The 17,887-nt window shown below is 47.1% G+C and overlaps 1 protein-coding gene across 1 annotated transcript; it reads right to left on the bottom strand.

The window, feature by feature from the left end:
• Positions 1-1,576: 1,576 nt before the first annotated feature.
• Positions 1,577-16,645, bottom strand: Adipoq (adiponectin, C1Q and collagen domain containing). Its single transcript, XM_006985067.4, has 3 exons — positions 16,507-16,645; positions 6,341-6,568; positions 1,577-4,747 (listed from the first exon to the last, which is right to left on the bottom strand). The coding sequence occupies exons 2-3, from the start codon at positions 6,558-6,560 to the stop codon at positions 4,227-4,229; spliced, it is 741 nt and encodes a 246-aa protein (XP_006985129.1). The 5' UTR covers positions 6,561-6,568; positions 16,507-16,645; the 3' UTR covers positions 1,577-4,226.
• Between the last annotated feature and the right edge of the window lie 1,242 nt (positions 16,646-17,887).

The raw sequence follows: 17,887 nt of genomic DNA, 5'->3' as shown, positions 1-17,887 counted from the left end.
ACTGATCTGTTTCTTCTACTTTATCCTCAGAATCAGAAATTCTCTCTTCCATGTCTTTTAATCTGTTGCTGAAGCTTTAATCTGAGGTTTCCATTGAGTTTATTTTACTTTGGTTTTACTTTAGTGATTCTATTTCTCTGCTAACGTCTACTTTCATGTCTTAAATGGCTTTCCTCCTTTAATTCAACTGTTTGTACACTCACAGTCTTCATTCGGGCATTTATTCACATCCTTCCCCCCCCACCACCACCACCACCATGCTTTGGTTTTTCAAGACAGGGTTTCTCTGTGTAGCTTTGGAGTGTAGTGGGTAGCCATTCCAGCTTGGATCTGGAAGTTCCAACCCCCATTGAGACTCTGACAACTGTCACGCCTACCAGGTGGGGCCAGGGGAGGCACCTGGAGACCCGAGAGCTGGATGGGCCAGCGCTCTCTCAGTGCGCTTTCTCTGTGCCGGGACGCTGAACGGTGAAGGTGGATTGTGCAGAGCTCCGGAGAACACCGCTGGACTGAGATACACCTTCCCCAGACCCTGCGACCTACCTTTCACTTAATTTGTGAGTTACGCCATTAAATAAATATCCTTTTAACTACGTGGAGTGGCCAAAATAATTTCTCCAATATTGGAGCCTGTCCTAGAACTCAATCTGTAGACCAGGCTGGCCTCAACCTCAGAGATCCGCCTGCCTCTGCCTCTAAGTGCTGAGATTAAAGGCATGTGCCATCATTGCCCAGCTATTCACATCTTTTTAAAGGCCTTGAACATATTCATAATTGCTATTTTGAAGTCATTGTCTGGTGATTCAGATAAGTTGATTTTCTCAGGGAATACCACAGTGGAGTTGCTGGCCTCTGGGAGAGACATACTGTCTGGATTGTCCACCTTTTTTCCTTTGCGTTGGGAATAAACATCTGGAATTATGACATTTGTGGTATTGCTTTATGTAGATATCTGGTCTTATTTTTGTTGGGTAGATATTTGGTTCTTCAGGTGCTCATGCCCTAAACTGGCAGGTTGTGGCCCAGAATGATGCTTGGTTTTCAGTCTTGGGTCACTCTGGATTTTAAGCTTCCGACTGTCCCTAGTCCCGGATCTGAAATTCTGATTGGAGCTCTGGGTTCAGGCCCAACAGTCATAGACTGATGCAGAGGGTTGGGGGGTGGGTGATGGGTTAGTGGGAGGGGGAAGGGAACTGACTCTGGAGTTGGGGTCCAGCTGGAGGATTTGGGGTCCAGCTCCATGAAGAAAGGCAGAGGCCGAACTAGGGGCACTGTGGCTCCGGACAAGGATGGCAAGGATGGCAGCTGAAGGGGATGGTGGTGAGCTAGGGGGAGAGACTGAGTCGGACAGGCAGCAGCGACTCTAACCACTCAGGAGGGAGCAGAATCGGGGAGGGGAAGGAGCACACACATAGTGTTCCTGGGTCCCAGTCGAGTGCCATGTTTTTATTTTTTGCCTGCCTTGTCTGAGGTTGGGTATTCCGCCACTTGCAACATTGAGTCCTAATACTGTTTATCCTTCTCTTGATCCCAAATGTTCCTCCAGAAATAAAAAGAGAAGTGGTGCATAGCATAGTTTTACTTGCAACACTGGAGTGGACCTTTATTTGCAGAAAATGGCAATAAGCAAGCACTTTAAAGGACAAAGCCCCAGCATCCTTACCAAAGGGAATCATCCAGAACATAAACTTGAAAACAAAGCAACATTTGCATGGACTTTTGTTTTTCAGTTTTCAAACATCTCTTGGCTTTACGGATCAGTTTTTAAATACCCAGATTCAGAGCTTGAGTGGTGAGCACTTGAGTAGTGTGTGAAAGGTCTAGGTTGATTCCAAGTACCATCTTTAATTCAGTCACGCATGGCTGCCCAGGGGCTGCACAGGCCTGCTGCTCACAGATAGAAGGAACAAAGGACTGTAGGACTTCATGATGGGGAAGCCAGGGAGGCCTACTCACATCCTTAACACACACTGAGAGCCGGGCAGTTTGTGTCAAGGTGGTCCTTCAAAGGCCAGCACTAACCAAGGTCTCGGGCCAAGTGTATTTAACCAGCTCCTATGGCAGAGTTATCAAAGGACTTTGCCTCTTATAGAGAACCGCCTGTGTTTTAAGGTTTATTTGTTGGTCTATATTATGTGCATATGTGTGTGCCTGAGCTTATTCAAGAGCACCACGTGCATGCAGTGCCTACAGAAACCAGAAAAGGACATGGGATCCCCCGGAACTGAAGTTATAGGTAGCTGTGAGCTGTCCAGTGTGGCTGCTGAGCTGTCCAGTGTGGCTGCTGGCATCGGAACCCAAGTCCTCTATGAGAACAGCAAATGCTCGGAAGCACAAAGCCATCTCTCCAGCCCTTCCACCTGTAAGTCTCGGAAAACAAGATCAATTCAGGGGTGCCGTCTCTTCCCCCACCTTGTCGGTGCTCATGGAAAGAAGGAGGCAAATTCCTCTGTGCTTTGGGTTTCAGGCTCAAATGACTTGTTTTGAAAGGACCAAGCAGACACCATAAAAGGCTGCTCAGTCTTCTCTCAGAGATCAGGCCTCAATTTCAGTTTCCTGAGACTTGAGCAAGCAGTTTCTGAGAGGGCCAAGACATAGTCCTTGCAGTAGCTCCATTTCTGCACGTACTCTGACCACTCAAGGTTCAGCCAGTTGTTTACTGTCTGGGACCCCTCACCAACTTAGAGCTACGTGCATGTGTCAGTGTGAACGTGTGAGGCCAGCCAGCCTCCATGATAGCTCAAGGACAGAGCCTGGGACTTGTCCAGGCCTGCCCCCAAAATGATAACTGTAACCCCCAGCCAGTAAATTCAAAGATTACACACCCTCATCCAATCATATGATACCAAGGTTTGTACAACCCTGTTTGCAGTTTTTCCTTTTAAAAAGCCCTCACCCTGAGAGCTCAGGGCCATCCTCCTCCACCCACTGTGTTGAGTGTTGGACATGGACCAAGGACCAAGCCCGGGCTTGCTTGTTATCAATAAACCCCTGTGTGTTTTGCATCAGATATCAGCTCTGTGGTGGTCTTACTCAAGGGTCTGGAGATTCGGCTACAACAGTCTGAGGGATAATTCTGCGGGTGTTGTGGAAAGCACAGCCATCCTTCACCTCAGTAAGAAAGGATGATGCTATCCATTTGAACAGTGGGACTGGGTTACTAAAACCACTGTGTTCCTAAATGAGATGGCTCTTTGGATAAGAATGAGTATTGTAGAAACTGAACTGAAGTAAATTATGGGTATAAATGGGATTCAGGAGACTGTCCTTTCTTAAGCAATTGTCAAGGACCTTCAGAGGATTGGGGGAAGGGGGCGCAGGGAGAGGACGCTCAGTCTTAACAGGCAATTTCTCCTAGTCTGAGGAGAACACGTCTCACACACAGACTTTCATCTGTGGAAAAACACAGAGGGAGTTGGATTGAGATCACATCAGAAAATCTCCTCTCCGGGTGGCCTTGAGGGATGGGGGGGGGGATGGACACGTGAAGGTGGTAGAGGTTTCCCCAGCTGGAAGGAAGCGCAGGAGCGTGGACACAGAGGAGCGCATGCGCAGAGTAGGGAAGGAGCGAATGAGTATCAGTCCAGCTGCACTAGGACATCGACTTAGGACCACCTTCTCTGAGAGAGCTCTACTGGAGAGAAGTCTTGATGGATGTCAACTGCGACCCTCAGATGAGGTGGACAGAGACCTCTACCAACACTTTAAACAAGCATGTGCTTTTGAAAAATGGTCCCATCCAATGGGAACAGACCATGCTCTGGCCTTCACTTTTAGCTCTGCCATTTTAATAAGTGTAGGACTTTAGACATTCATAAACACATCCTAAAGACTCCAGCTGTGAAGAGAGGAGATCGTGTATTTCATGTGTACCTTACAGGATCTGTGTGAACGTCAAGAGAGACTGGACACAAAATAGCGTTGTCTACTTCCTTATAGTCAGTGAAGGTGTGGTGAAACTCCTCCCTTAAACGTTATTTTCATTCTATTATTGCTACTATGTAAGAGTTGTGAAGACCAAGGAATGTTTCTTTTTCTGGACTAGGAGCCCAGAAAAGATTTTTTATGAAGTCATTTCATGAATGAATGAATACATGTGTGGCTAATATTCAGAACCCTCAAACTAAACCATAAAAATCAATCTTTCGAGCTATGCTGGAAGCTTGTGGGCTGTTATTTGATTCTCGGGGTGCTTGGGCTATGGGGAAGCTCTGAGTTAGCTGCAATCAGTTGGTGTCATGGTACAGAAGGAAGCCCGTGAAGGTACAGTCATTGACATTATCTGCATAGAGTCCGCTATGATCCCCATCTCCATACACCTGGAGCCAGACTTGGTCGCCCACCTCCAGGTGGAGGAGCACAGAGCCGGAGGCCTGATCCACGTTCTTCTCCTGATACTGGTCATAGGTGAAGAGAACAGCCTTGTCCTTCTTGAAGAGACTCACCTTCACGTCTTTCATGTACACCGTGATATGGTAGGAGAAATAGTAGAGCCCTGGAATGTTGCAGTAGAATTTCCCAGTGCTACTGTCGTAATGGTTCTGTTGGTTGTAGAAGATCTTAGTAAAGCGGATGGGAACATTGGGGACAGTGACTCCGGTCTCCAGCCCCACGCTGAACGCTGAGCGGTACACATAAGCACCTTCTCCGGGCTCTCCTTTCCTGCCGGGGATTCCGGGAAAGCCTCGGGGCCCCTCAGCTCCTGTCACTCCGACATCTCCTGTCTCCCCCTTAGGACCAAGAAGACCTGGAAAGTGAGAAGAGCTCTGTGACTGCCGGGAACAGAGCTGCCCAGGCTGGTTCCAGGGCCTCCACCCACAACCCATTTGACAGGACACGGAAGGATGCCATCTCCACTTTCCACACCCTCCACAGCCTGATGGGCTCACATAAGTTTATCTCTCCAACCTTATTTTTTTAAAGATTGATTGATTGATTGATTGATTGATTGATTATGTACACAGAAGAGGGTGCCAGATCTCATTACAGATGATTGTGAGCCACCATATGGGTGCTGGGAATTGAACTCAGGACCTCTGGAAGAGCAGTCGGTGCTCTTAACCTCTGGGCCATCTCTCCAGACCCTCCAACCTTATTTTTAAAGTTATGAGTGAATGAAAAGATGAGTGGGCAAATTGATTAATATTTAGAACGTGGGCTGGAGAGATGGCTCAGAGGTTAAGAGCACCTACTGCTCTTCCAGAGGACCTGAGTTCAATTCCCAGCACCCATATGGTGGCTCACAACCATCTGTAATGAGATCTGGCACCCTCTTCTGTATAGATGATAAATAAATAAATAATTCTTTTAAAAAATATTTAGAGGGGCTGGAGAGATGGCTCAGAGGTTAAGAGCACTGACTGTTCTTCCAGAGGTCCTGAGTTCAATTCCCAGCACCCACATGGTGGCTTACAACCATCTGTAATGAGATCTAGCACCCTTTTCTGTATACATAATAAAAATCTTTAAAAAAAAAATATTTAGAACGTTCACACTAGATAATACATTCTGGTTCATTTGCTCTTTGCTTGAATGAGTTGGCCTGGTAGAGGCTCTTAGTAGGAGTCAGTTGGGGTCACATTCTGATCGTGAAGTATCCATTTACTCATTCGTGTATTCATTCCTTCATCTCATACCTTTCCATGTCCCCCATAGCCCAGCAGGTTTCCAGAAATGTATCTCCTGTAAGTATCCACCATAGTTCATGTGCCCTATAAGTCCTTTGTGCATGGGCCAAATGACCACTGTGCCTGCCTTCTGTCCCCTCTGTCCAGATGTCCTCCTCCTCTGTTTTCTGGAGCCATCCTTTGAGGTGTGGCTCAAGCCCCGCCTCCTCAGCACAGCCCGATCATTGATCTACATCCTCACTGAGTGCACTTTTCCCGTACCCCATGCCTTCAGCATTTGCACGTGTTCAGACTGGCAGGTTGCGTGTTGGAAGACACTGTGTCCTTGCAACCACTGCCCAGAGTCTTGTCCAGTATACTTGTCTTCTCAGCTAAGCCAAGCATTCTCTAAAAGCTAGAGTGCTCCAGGAGTGCACTAAAAGTCCAGGTGAGTGCCAATGAGTCGATCAAGAGTTAAGGGGGAAAGAAGAAGAGGAATACATTGGGACTATGGACAAGGGTAGGCACAGGGAAGTAGAGGCAGAGAGAGTGAAGTCATGGATAGCTCAGTAGGCACCACCTTGTCTCTCTCAAAGAGGATCACTCAAGCCCCAGGATGCTTATGATCCACATAAAATAAGGTTTTGCTTCTTTTGCTTCTTGCCTGTGTCCAGGCCTTAGCAACTGGTATCACACACCCTGCAAAGCCCCCCTCTGCCCAAGCTCCTTCGTACCTGCGTCTCCTTTCTCACCCTTCTCGCCAGGAGTGCCATCTCTGCCATCACGGCCTGGTGTCCCATTGTGGCCAGGATGTCCTGGGATGCCTGCCATCCAACCTGCACAAGTTTCCTTGGGTGGAGGGACCAGGACTCCTGGCTCTTCAGCCGTGGTAACCTCAGCATGGTTGGGCAGGACTAACAGCAGCAGAACAGCTTGCAGCCACAGCAGCAGCATCCTGGGCCCTGCAATCAGCAAGTGCATAGCCGTGGGAAGGGCAGACCCACACAGCAGACTCACACAGCACCTCCAATCAGGACCTGCGTCGTGTTCCATCCATCTTAGTGGGATCTACTCCAAAGGTCTGCATTTTTAATAATCACCTTTCCTGTAGGAATTTCCCCAGCCCTGAGAAAATCCTTTCCAGAGTCCTGGGGAAGACGCTACATCCAGCACAGGGTTATCTGAGGGGAAAGAATCTATGCACACCAGTTTCTTACGTCTTTCTTATTTCTCTATAACAAACTTCTGTCTACACAGCTTCAGCTCTGTTCTGACACTCAGCTCCTCTCTGTCCCTTTGTTTTCTGTCCTCTCATAGCCCTAGTCATAACTCAGCTCTTGTTCTTTTGGTCTCATCCTCATCCCCCGTTTCTCCATCCTCCATCTTTCCTTCCTTTCCTCCTGATCTGACCCAATCCACCTACAATCTACAAAAACTTTTCCTTGCTCCTCACCCCTCAGCCTGAGCCACACTCTACAAAAACTCTGCCTTCTCCTTTATCCTCCAGCCATGCGACTCTGCCTGGACCAGGAATTCTGCTCCAGTCTTTACTGCACCTGGTTATGAAAAAAAAAAAAAAAAAAAAAAAAAAAGCCCTATTGTCCTGAGTCAATAGCTCTGCAATGCCACTAGGCCTGAAGGAAAGGGATGGTCTGAGCCTCATTAGCACAAGAAACAAAGCTATGCATCTACAGCCCACCCGTCTCCCAGGCTCTGTAGGGGTGTTACCTAGTGGATCAGCAGTAGGTCTGAGAAGCTTATGCTGTTTGCCATATAGCCTAGTAGTACATGAGCACACAAGTAATTCATAGCAGAAGACAGCTGATATATTAAAAGCCGAATAACACCAAATACTCCCTGATAAATGGCTTCCCTCTAGAAAAATTCCTGGACTTTTCTAGGTATAGCTTTATTATACACAACTGAATCTCTATAATGTATTCTGTGGCTTGCAGCACTCTCCCAGAAGGCCTTCAGTGGCTACCCCAGTCCTCACCTCTCCCAGAAGGCCTTCAGTGGCTACCCCAGTCCTCACCTCTCCCAGAAGGCCTTCAGTGGCTACCCCAGTCCTCACCTCTCCCAGAAGGCCTTCAGTGGCTACCCCAGTCCTCACCTCTCCCAGAAGGCCTTCACTTAGACATCCTTCTCTGAAATTTACAATGCATAGCATAATCCCCTGCACATAATCTCCTTTAGCTGCCAGATTGTCAATTCACAGATGGCAGGGATGGTCTGCTTCTAGTCTCCCCATCCTGACACAGCAAACATTCCAAGATCCTGTCCTGGGTTTTTTGGGTTTTTTTTGTTTGTTTGTTTGTTGTTGTTGTTGTAGTTCCATTCAATTCTAAACAACTTCTCACTCCCTAGCTCTTCTTTTCTCCCTCGTTTTCATATGCACATGCACACTTGTGAGCACTTGTGTACATGAACACACACACTCACACACAAACTCTTTGGAGACTACAGGGAAAAAAAGCAACTCGAATTCTGAAGAATCTGTTTATTCTTTTAAAATGGAGGAAATTGCCAGTCAGTGGTGGTGCACGCCTTTAGTCCCAGCCCTCGGGAGGCAGAAGCAGGCAGATCTCTGTGAGTTCAAGGCCAGCCTGGTCTACAAAGCAAGATCCAGGACAGGCACCAAAACTACACAGAGAAATCCTGTCTTGAAAAACCAAAAAAAAAAAAAAAAGAGGCAAAATCATCCTTCACCTGAGATGCTTCTGTTCCAACTCTGTCGTTTGCTAGTGTTTATGATCATCATTTAAAGTATATACATTGACAATCCATCAAGTGGATACAACCAAGATATGTGCAATTGTTTCTCTGTTGTTTTTTTTAGCTTATTTCCACTTTAAAATATTATTTTATATTCTCAACAGATTTTTCTCATATATTGATTTTAAATTAATATTAAAATGTCCTTAGGCAGATAGCTTTTCTAAAAGTATCATTCTATTATGATATGTTCCCAGATACAAATTATTGGGACTTGAAAGCTAAACTTTTGTCCTTTTGGTTTTTGAGACAGAGTTTCTGTGTGGCCCCAGCTATCCTGAAACTCACTCTGTAGACCAGGCTGGACTCAAACTCAGAGATCCACCTACCTCTGCCTCCCAAGTGCAGGAATTAAAGGCATGTGCCACTGTGCCTGCTTTAATCTTTTTTTAAGGCTTATTTTTATTTGTGTATGTGTATGAGGCACATATATGAATGCCCTCTTAGGCCAGAAGAGAGCATCAGATCCCCTGGAACCAGAAGGATGGATGGTGATAAGCCACCATGTGGGTACCGGAAACCAAACCTGGGTCCTCTGGGAAAGCAACAAGTGCAAGATCTTAACCACGGAACCATTTCTCCAGCCTGCCCAAACACTTTTAAGTCTTAAAAAAAAAAGAAAAAAAAATGTTTTTATTTTTGTTTGTGTGAGCATTTGCGTGTGCTACGTGTATACAGGAGTCTGAGAAGGCCAGAAGAGGATGTCAGACCCTCCAGAGATGGAGTTACAGGCAGTTGTGACCTGCCCACTGTCAGTCCTCTGGAAGAGCGGTATGCTCTCTAAACCACTGAGCCCTCTCGTCAACCCCTTTTTAAAAATCTTTTAATACACATACCAACATTACAAGATGCCATGCTGCCCCCCAATAAGGTGTTAGTGTGCACAAGAAGGACCTCTCGCAGGCTGAGGGTGTAGCTCTGTAACAGAGCACCTGCCTAGCATTTGCAGGGGCCTGGGTCCTCAGCACAACAAACGATAAACAAATAAGCAAGCCTTGCTGAATTACTCATGCCAGCTTTGGGTATTCTCATTCTTTAGAGCACTGTGGTTCAAGCCTTTAATCCCAGCCCTTGGGAGACGGAGGCAGGAGGGTTTTTGTGAGTTTGAATACAGCCTGATCTACATAGTGAGTTCCAGGACAGCCAGAGCTACATAGTGAGACTCTGTCTCAACAACGGAAGATGTTGTTGTGATATTCTGTGAGCAAAATAAATGGTTTTCGTTCCCCAGTCATTAATAAATTATACATTTTATTGAGAGGGCTATCTCTTATTTCCTCACTAAGTATCTCCATCTGTAAGTGTTCTCTGTTGGTTAACTTACTGAGTATCACAATGGGTTCCTTCTGCATTTTTATTTATTTGATTTGTTTTGGTTTGGGTTTTGTTGTGGGGGGGGTCATTTTGAGAATGGGTTTCATGTAACCCAGCCTGGCCTCAAGCCTACTGTGATGGGTTCAAGATGGCCTTGAACTTCGGATCCTGTAATTGCCACCTCCCAAGTCCTGGGATTACAAGCAAGAGCCGCCATTTAGGTTTTGTTTGTTTGTTTGTTTGTTTTTGACACAGAGCCTTAGTATGTAGCTCAAGCTGCCTCAGAGTCAGAGCGTTCCTCCTGCCTCAGCCTCCACCAAACTGGGATTGCACTGGTGTAGCAGCATGCCCAGCTCATAGAAGGTCTGGTTGGTTTAGTCTGGAGGTTGTCTTTCACCCTCTACGGTGCTGAGACTCAAACCCAGGCCCTCACCGGTGCAAGGCAACGTCTCGACCACTCAGCTGCATGCCATCCCCTACGAACGCCTCCTCAACCAGCTTGTGTGAGCACGTGCCACCGCGCTGTGACTTCTCCCACACTGTGCAGCACATCCTTCGACTTCTTTGTCCGGGTTTTAGGTGTACAGAAATTTTAGAGTTCATGTAATCAGCTCTGTTAACCTTTTCTTTACTTCCGAGCATTAAACAACCCTCTACCCCACCCCCCACCCCCAGAGCTGAGGACCGAACCCAGGACCTTGCACTTGCTAGGCAAATGCTCTACCACTTAGCTAAATCCCCAACTCCCATTAAACAGTTCTTATCACAGGAAAGATTTGGTAATATTCCGTTTTCTTTCTGTTTCTTCTTTTCACTCTATCTACTTTAAAGACCACTCTTTAGTTCATCTGTGATGTGTGTGTGTGTGTGTGTGTGTGTGTGTGTGTGTGTGTGTGTGTGTGTGTGTTACTGTAAACTGTGGTGTAAGATCATTTTAAACACCTTTAACTAAATTCATCTTTCCACTCTCTATTGCTCGGACGCATCATTTACTAAATATCCAATTCTGGTATAACTGTAGATGAACTGAAACTGGCAGGTGTGAGGAGGAGAGGGCCAGAGACAGTGGCCTGGAGCAAGTGCTGTCCTTAGAGAGCCTGAGTGTCAGCCCCAGCCTGCCTCATAGTCTCTGTGTGCCTTTGTCGCCATCTACTGAATCTGGAGGGCTCAGGAGCAAAGTCTCAGTAACTGCTACAAACAAAATGAAGCAAGGTGAGGTTTAGCTTAGAGCAAAAGAGGTAAGGAGGAGACCAGAGGAAAGTTCCCAGCTCCCCTTTTGTATTTAGGAAGAATGACTGTCCTGTAACTTTTTTATTACCCTCAGTCAGTCAGGTAGGTAGGTAGGTAGTTGCTTAGTTGGTTGGTTGGTTGGTTGGTTGGTTGGTTGGTTGGTTGGTTGGTTAGTTGGTTGGTTAGTCGGTTGGTTGGTTAGTTGGTTGGCTGGTTAGTTGGTTGGTTAGTCGGTTGGTTGGTTGGTTAGTTGGTTAGCATGTGTGTGTTTACGCCTGTGGGTATGTACCCACAGAAGTCAGAGAGCACCTTGTAGGGGGTCAGTTCTCTCCTTCCACCAACTGGGTCCTGGGGAACAAACTCGGGTCATAGGGTTCAACATCTTTACCCACTGAGCCATCTCACGGGCCCTTGCTCTGAGACTTTAAAGATGTCATCCATCTTGTGTCGTCTCAGCTTTTGTCTTCTTACAGCTCCAGCAACCAAATTCCTGAGAACTTCAGCTCTCCTCTTCCCCCCAGAAGTGAAGAAGGAACAGTCTAAGAAGCGACAGTCTTTTTTTCCCAAGGGAAACAAGAATACAGAATGTGTGGGCTAGTGTAAGCAGTTAAGGAGGACCTCCAGGGTGGAGGGTGGCCCAGGACTTATCCCAAATGCTGGGAAGGAAGGCAAAGGCAGACCCCTAGAGTTTTCTGGTTCTCCCTTTCTGCTGGAAAATCAGCATCCTTTCTCACCTAAAAGAACACAGTCTTCCCCAACACCCCTGTGTTCTCAATGGTCTTCTCTCCCCCCAGGGGCAGTTGTTCTAGGAACCCCAAGAGTGGCATGGGGTGGAGGTACTACACAGTACGTATCCTCGGCTGTTTCTTTTTTAAGATTTATTTTTGTTTTTTGAATTATTGGAATATGCATGGGGGTGTGTACCTGTGTCCAGGAGCCCTGGGAGGGCAGAAGGCACTGGATCTCCTGGAGCTGGAGGTACTGACGGGTGTGAACCGGGTCCTTTGCATGATGTTCTCTGCATGTGCTGTTAACCGCTGGGCTACCTCTCCAGCCCCTAGACATTTGCTAAGGACAGATCCTAATTGAAGAAGGCTTCGTTTCCACCTAATTCTGGGTGGAAAGTCAGCTAAGGATAACCACTGAAGGACACAAAATGCATCTTTTTTTTTTAATTTGAAATTATTTCTGTTCTTTCCATAGACAAAACAATTGTTACACTTTGATTTTGAAAGACTTCTATTTCTGTAGGGGAAACACTATTGAATGGAACTGAGTACTGTACATAATCGATAGCTAGAGCACCCTACAAAGAAAACATTTTGGATAGGTCATGAAGCCAGATGGCGAGAATCGTGCTTTACATTTGGGGAGTCTTTGCATCTTCATCTCATTTAATCATCGCAGCCATCTTGGTGACAATATGGGGTACTCAGGGAAACCCGTGCTCGGGTACAAATAATCAGCAAATGACCAGTTCTCACCATTTATGTGTTTGTTGAAGACTAAATGACACCATGGACAAACCATGCTTAGCGGGGTGTCTGGAATAAGCTGGTGAGCAACGACTGTCAATTATGTCTGCACTGATTTAGGGGTGAGGAAAGGGGGCTGCTGAGCGGTTAGGTGATAGTCCAGGATGCCAGAACTAAACACAGAAGGGGTGGAAGCTGAGCCCTGACCTAGTAACAGACTCTCTGACACAGTCGAGGAAAAGTACTAAAGTCTCATACCTTGCCTTTTACTATCCCCCCATGGGGGGAGGGAGGGGCGAGAGACAGAAGATTGTCAATCAAATGACCTGGCTTCTCAGCTAGCCCACTCCTCATTCTGCCCACATCTGCCTCCTTGGCTTTATGCTCTGCCTAGAAATGTGATTTCACAATAGGATCATGAGACCCACTTGGCAGAAAGCATGGAGTGTTTTATAAGCTTATAAACTGCTACACACATATGTGAGAAAAGAGAAGCAAACAAATATTTATGGATGACCCACTCTGGACGGCTGTTGCGTTTCATTTCACCTACACAGCACCAGGAGGGAGACCTCCACGTGAGACATCTGGGTGCCAGAAAGGTCCAGTCATTTCTGCCTAAGCATAAGAAGCAAAGGAGGTAGAACCAGATCACCACACTGGCCTTCCCTATAGTTGCCCTCCTGGGAAATCCCCCAGGAGTTATGCAAAGGGATGGCTTCCATGTGCCAGGATCCTAAAGGAGCACAGTACAGTGAAGTCGATGTGAAATTGCACTTTGACCTGCTGCCTTTCCAGCAGCAACAGCAGAGTCTTGTGAAACGCAAGGCGGGGGTTTCCTCTGGGACGAGCAGAGATGGCCACATTGAGAGAAGAGGTCACCGAATAGGATCTCAATGCCTCCAGCCAGCAAAGGCTGAACAAAGCACACAAGAAACGCCAGAGCCAAGGGCGCGCCCAGGAATCCTCCCATCCTTGCTCTTAGAAACAGAAAGGCTGGGTGTGCACCTCCTGCACCCGTGGAAGGGCTCCACGCTAGGAGCCTTGATGGGCTAGATATTTTCGTCTTCATGAGACTGCACAAGATGGGAGGGAGTTGGGGAAGCAGGAAAATGAGCCTTGAGAGACTTCTGACTTACAGGCCAGCGTGCTCCACAGCAGCACTGCCTCTGAGGTTGCCCACAGAGCTTGGGCCCAATGTCCTAACCTGCTCAGTGGGGTCACAGGACATGAGGAACTTGAGTACGCTTTGATAGTGGTGACGATTCTGTGGAGTAGCATTTGGGAAAGGTACTTCTTTTTGTTTCTTTGTTTTATGAAACAGGGGGGGGGGGGCTCCTATGTAGCCCTGGATGTCCTGGAGCTCTCTGTGTAGACCAAGCTGGCCCTGAACTCATAGAGACCCACCACCTGCCTCTGCCTCCTGAATGCTGGGTTTGAAGGTGTACACCATCACACCCAGTATAAAGTACTTTTGGGATTTTATCTTATTTAACACGCCTATACCCTTGCTTCTCACCGTGCTAATCAGGAGAACCTGAGACTTGACGAGGCCAAGATGCTAGCTTACGATCATGCTGGGCGATGGTGGCACATGCCTTTAATCTCAGCACTCGGGAGGCAGAGGCAGGTGGATCTTTGAGTCTAAAGCCAGCCTGGTTTACAGAAAGAACTCCAGGACAGCCAGGGCTACACAGAGAAACCCTGTCTCAAAAAATCAAAAAGATCATGCAGTCTTTGGGTTGAATGACATGAAACAGCCATTCTTAAAACTCTAAGCGGCAGCTGAGGCTAGAGCCGTTAGTTAGTATATGTGAAACCCTATGTTCAACCCTCAGTACCACAAAAAAAAGTAAGTAATAAAAATATAAGATGGGTTAATATTGTCAGTTTCACAATGGTACAACCCAATCATAAATGGCCAGACCAGGAACTGAGTCACCTCTGTCTAGCTCCTAAGGAGATTGGTTATCTGGAAGCTCTCACATGGCCTCAAGAAAACTGTTTGCATTCTTATGTCCTTACACACTTGTGCACACACGCACACTCTCCAGAAACTGGAAAAGCAGAGCATCCCTCCATGAAGTTTTTAGCATGAGCTCCTGATTGACTCTTTTGCTTTCCAGATGTATAGCCTCCTAACCTCAGCAGAGCACCCGGGAGCTAACGGTCCTCTGGGTTGGCAAGCAAACGCAATGTTTGTCTCTGCAACCTCCCTTATTAAAAAAAAAAAACGACAAAAACGAAAGTGAAGGCAAGTGGCTCAGGACAAGCACTTCCTGGGCAAGCATGACCACCTGAGTTCAATCCCCGGAACCCACAGAAAAAGCCAGATGCAGCGGCAGACATCTGTAATTGCAACCCTGCTAAGGCTGAAAGTAAGTGGAGACAGGAGGATCACCCCAAAGCTCGTGGACTGGGCAGCCTGGCGTACACAGCGTGGAGGAGTCTACAAGGAAGAACCACTTCAAACGAGGTTGGAGTAGAGAACTGACTCCCCAAAGCTGTGCCCTGACATGCCTGACATAGAATGAGTGTCCCTGTACACATGTGGTGTACACACACACACACACACACACACACACACACACACACACACACACAAATACACACTAGATATTTTTAAGTGCTTAGAAGGTGGAGTTGATGGAGCGCTATCTGTGTAGGCATGAGGACCTGAGTTTCAGTCCCGAGAGCTAGTCTAAAAGCCTACCACCTCCAACCCCAATGCTGGGGTGGGTGTGGGGTGCCAGAGACAGGAGCCTCCCTGGAGGTCAATGACCAGTGGGTCCAGACTTCCTCATTGAGCTCCAGGTTCAGTAAGAGACCTTGTCTCTCTCGTCAAAAAATAAGGCGGAGACACCTCTGGCTTCCACGCGCACACGCATACATGCTCACTTGTACGAGACAAGAAACAAGCCCTGTCTCTTCTTAGGATTCCTCCAGACACGGGGAAGGGGGCCTGAAGGATCTCTTATTAAGCTTTGGGAACCAAACTGCTCCAAGAACCACGCTACGCTCTGGCCTCTTTCACTCACTAGCCCTCCTGCTCCCCCAAATCCATCTGACCAAACTACCTTTCCTCATTTTTAATGGAGGCACAAGGAGAGAGATGCTCTACCCTTGTGAGGCTCAATTCAAAACAACGGTTCTAAGCACCCAGGAGGCGCTGAAGCAGGTGGATCTCTGTGAGTTCAGAGGTAGCCTGGTCTTTGTAGTGAATTCCAGGCCAGTTGGGGATATCTAGTGAGACCCTGTCTTACAAACAAACAAACAAAAATTCTCCAGATAAGGGACTTACATCCCATGACTCACAAGGGCTGCCTTGACTTCCCAACCCTCCATCCTTCATCTCATCTACCACCAGGGTTCCTACACAGTGTTCACTGGGGCCAAGATTGGGTTTGGCAAAGACCGAGTGGGTCCAATGCTTCTGTCAGAAAATATCTTTCTAAATATGGCTTTCTGTCCAGATTGCCACCGTATTCCAGGCTCTTGCCTCTTTGTGTCACCCAATTCCCTCAAGCTTCCTAAAATGTCTCATGCTGACAAATGTCACCAGCTCTTCAGACAACAGCCAGACGACATCCATTTCCCCCCTCAGTCCTGACAGTATTCTATGGCATCTACTCCACACTTAGCTACTGAGTAGAGCTAAGTGGTGGAAACGGATTCTAAACTTCAGTCTGACGTCAGACCTCAACTTGGCTTCTCCACGCTTCCTCTCTGCCTGCTTCTATCATCTTAACTCACAAAGCTGAGAGGCAATAGATCCCTTTTGCCAGCTGAATTCCATCCGTAGGTGAACCCTCCCACCTCACTAACCCCCAGTGTTTTTCTCAGCAAGCACCTTGCTATCAAACAGACTGAGCAAAGTTCGTTATGGTCTCAGGCATTTGGACCAAAGGAGATAACTCTTTCTCTCTTAGAGCTCTGAGGAACTGAGGAAGAGCCCAGTGCCTATCTGGCCCACCCAGTGCCCCCTTGATCTGAGGTTCCTCTACATCCATCCTCACACTACTGTAGAGAACAAAACCTAAACACATCTCAGCCAGGATTGGGCATTTATACCCATCCAGCCAGGAATTCAGCAGAATTGGTCTTACCTTCTGGTGTAGTCTACTGTATGGATGAAAAATGCGGAGAAAATGGCCTCATCTTATGAGTGAGTCTGGCAGTCCCCATTTCACCATTGGCCAGCCCAGGGAGGGAGAGCAGCCAGTGAGTGGGGCCCTTGCCCCTGGCAGCTCCCCTAAGTCTCCACCCCAGGGAACCTGGTTTAATCCAGCCTGGGTCTGGGAAGCCAAGTAGAGCTTTAGCCAAGCCCTCATGGTCCCAGGCTTTGGCCGCGCTCTACCAGAGCAACAGATGGGGCAAGGGTCAGGACTACAATCAAAACAAGAGGCTTCTGAATGCAATGAGAGACGTCCTCAAGTAGACTGAATTGTTCAGTGATCAGGAGACCTCCCTGTCCGGCAAGTTTGCCTTGGTCAGTCAGCACACTAATTCTCACATCGTACTTCTGCCCATTGTGCATACGTAACTAACCGTGAGGCTATGAGGTTCAGACATCAGTATTTCAGAGGGGACTGCACTAGGATAAGAAGCAGAAGGCATCCTCTGCTCTCTGGCCTGGATCCCATATTGAGAAAAGACCATGTATATCAGTGGTTCTCAACCTCCCTAATGCTGCGACCCTTTAACACAGTTACCCATGTTGTGGTGACCCCCAACCATAGAATTATTTTCATTGCTACTTTATAACTCTAATTTTGCTACTGTTGTGAATGATAATGTAAATGTCTGGTGTTTCTGATGGTCTTAGATGATCCCTGTGAAAAAGTTCTTCGACGACTACCCCACCCCCAAAAGGAGTCATGACCCACAGGTTGATAAATGCTGATATATATGACTTCTGGCAGCTGAGGTACAGGAAAATTCCTGATGTGGTATGGGGCAAGTTCAAAGCCATTAGCAGCTCCAAATTCTAAAATCCACGATCCCTATATAATTCAAGCCCAATATCACAGAAGGCTTACATTGACATCAGAGCACCATCTTTTAAGATTTTTCTAGTTCCAAATGTCAATATAAAATTTCAAAAACTAATTTTCTGTGTATAGATAAACCTCACCTTCCCAGCCCTTTAAGTATACGCCTTTTTTGTCTATTGGGAAGCCCAGCTCCAGGCTGACAGCAACCTGTGCACCAGTAGTCACCGCCCGCTAAGCTATTCCTAGAGGGCTTGAGGTTGGAAAGGCAATATCTTGGGACCTCGCCACAAATCCACGTCTTTTCTTTTTTCTTTTTTCTTTTTTAAAGACCAGAGCTGGTTCTCAGGAGCACAAATCAGATTAATTGAATAACTGAATCATGATTCCAGAAGCTCTGGATGAAAGCAGCATCTTCAGTAAGACCTTCAGAAACAGAATGCAGCCAGGCGGTGGTGGTGCACACCTTCAATCCCAGCGCTCAGAAAGCAGAGAC

The sequence above is a fragment of the Peromyscus maniculatus genome, chromosome 12 (assembly GCF_049852395.1).
Source record: "Peromyscus maniculatus bairdii isolate BWxNUB_F1_BW_parent chromosome 12, HU_Pman_BW_mat_3.1, whole genome shotgun sequence".
NCBI classification, from domain to species: domain Eukaryota; kingdom Metazoa; phylum Chordata; class Mammalia; order Rodentia; family Cricetidae; genus Peromyscus; species Peromyscus maniculatus.
This window is presented reverse-complemented; position numbering and strand designations above follow the sequence as displayed.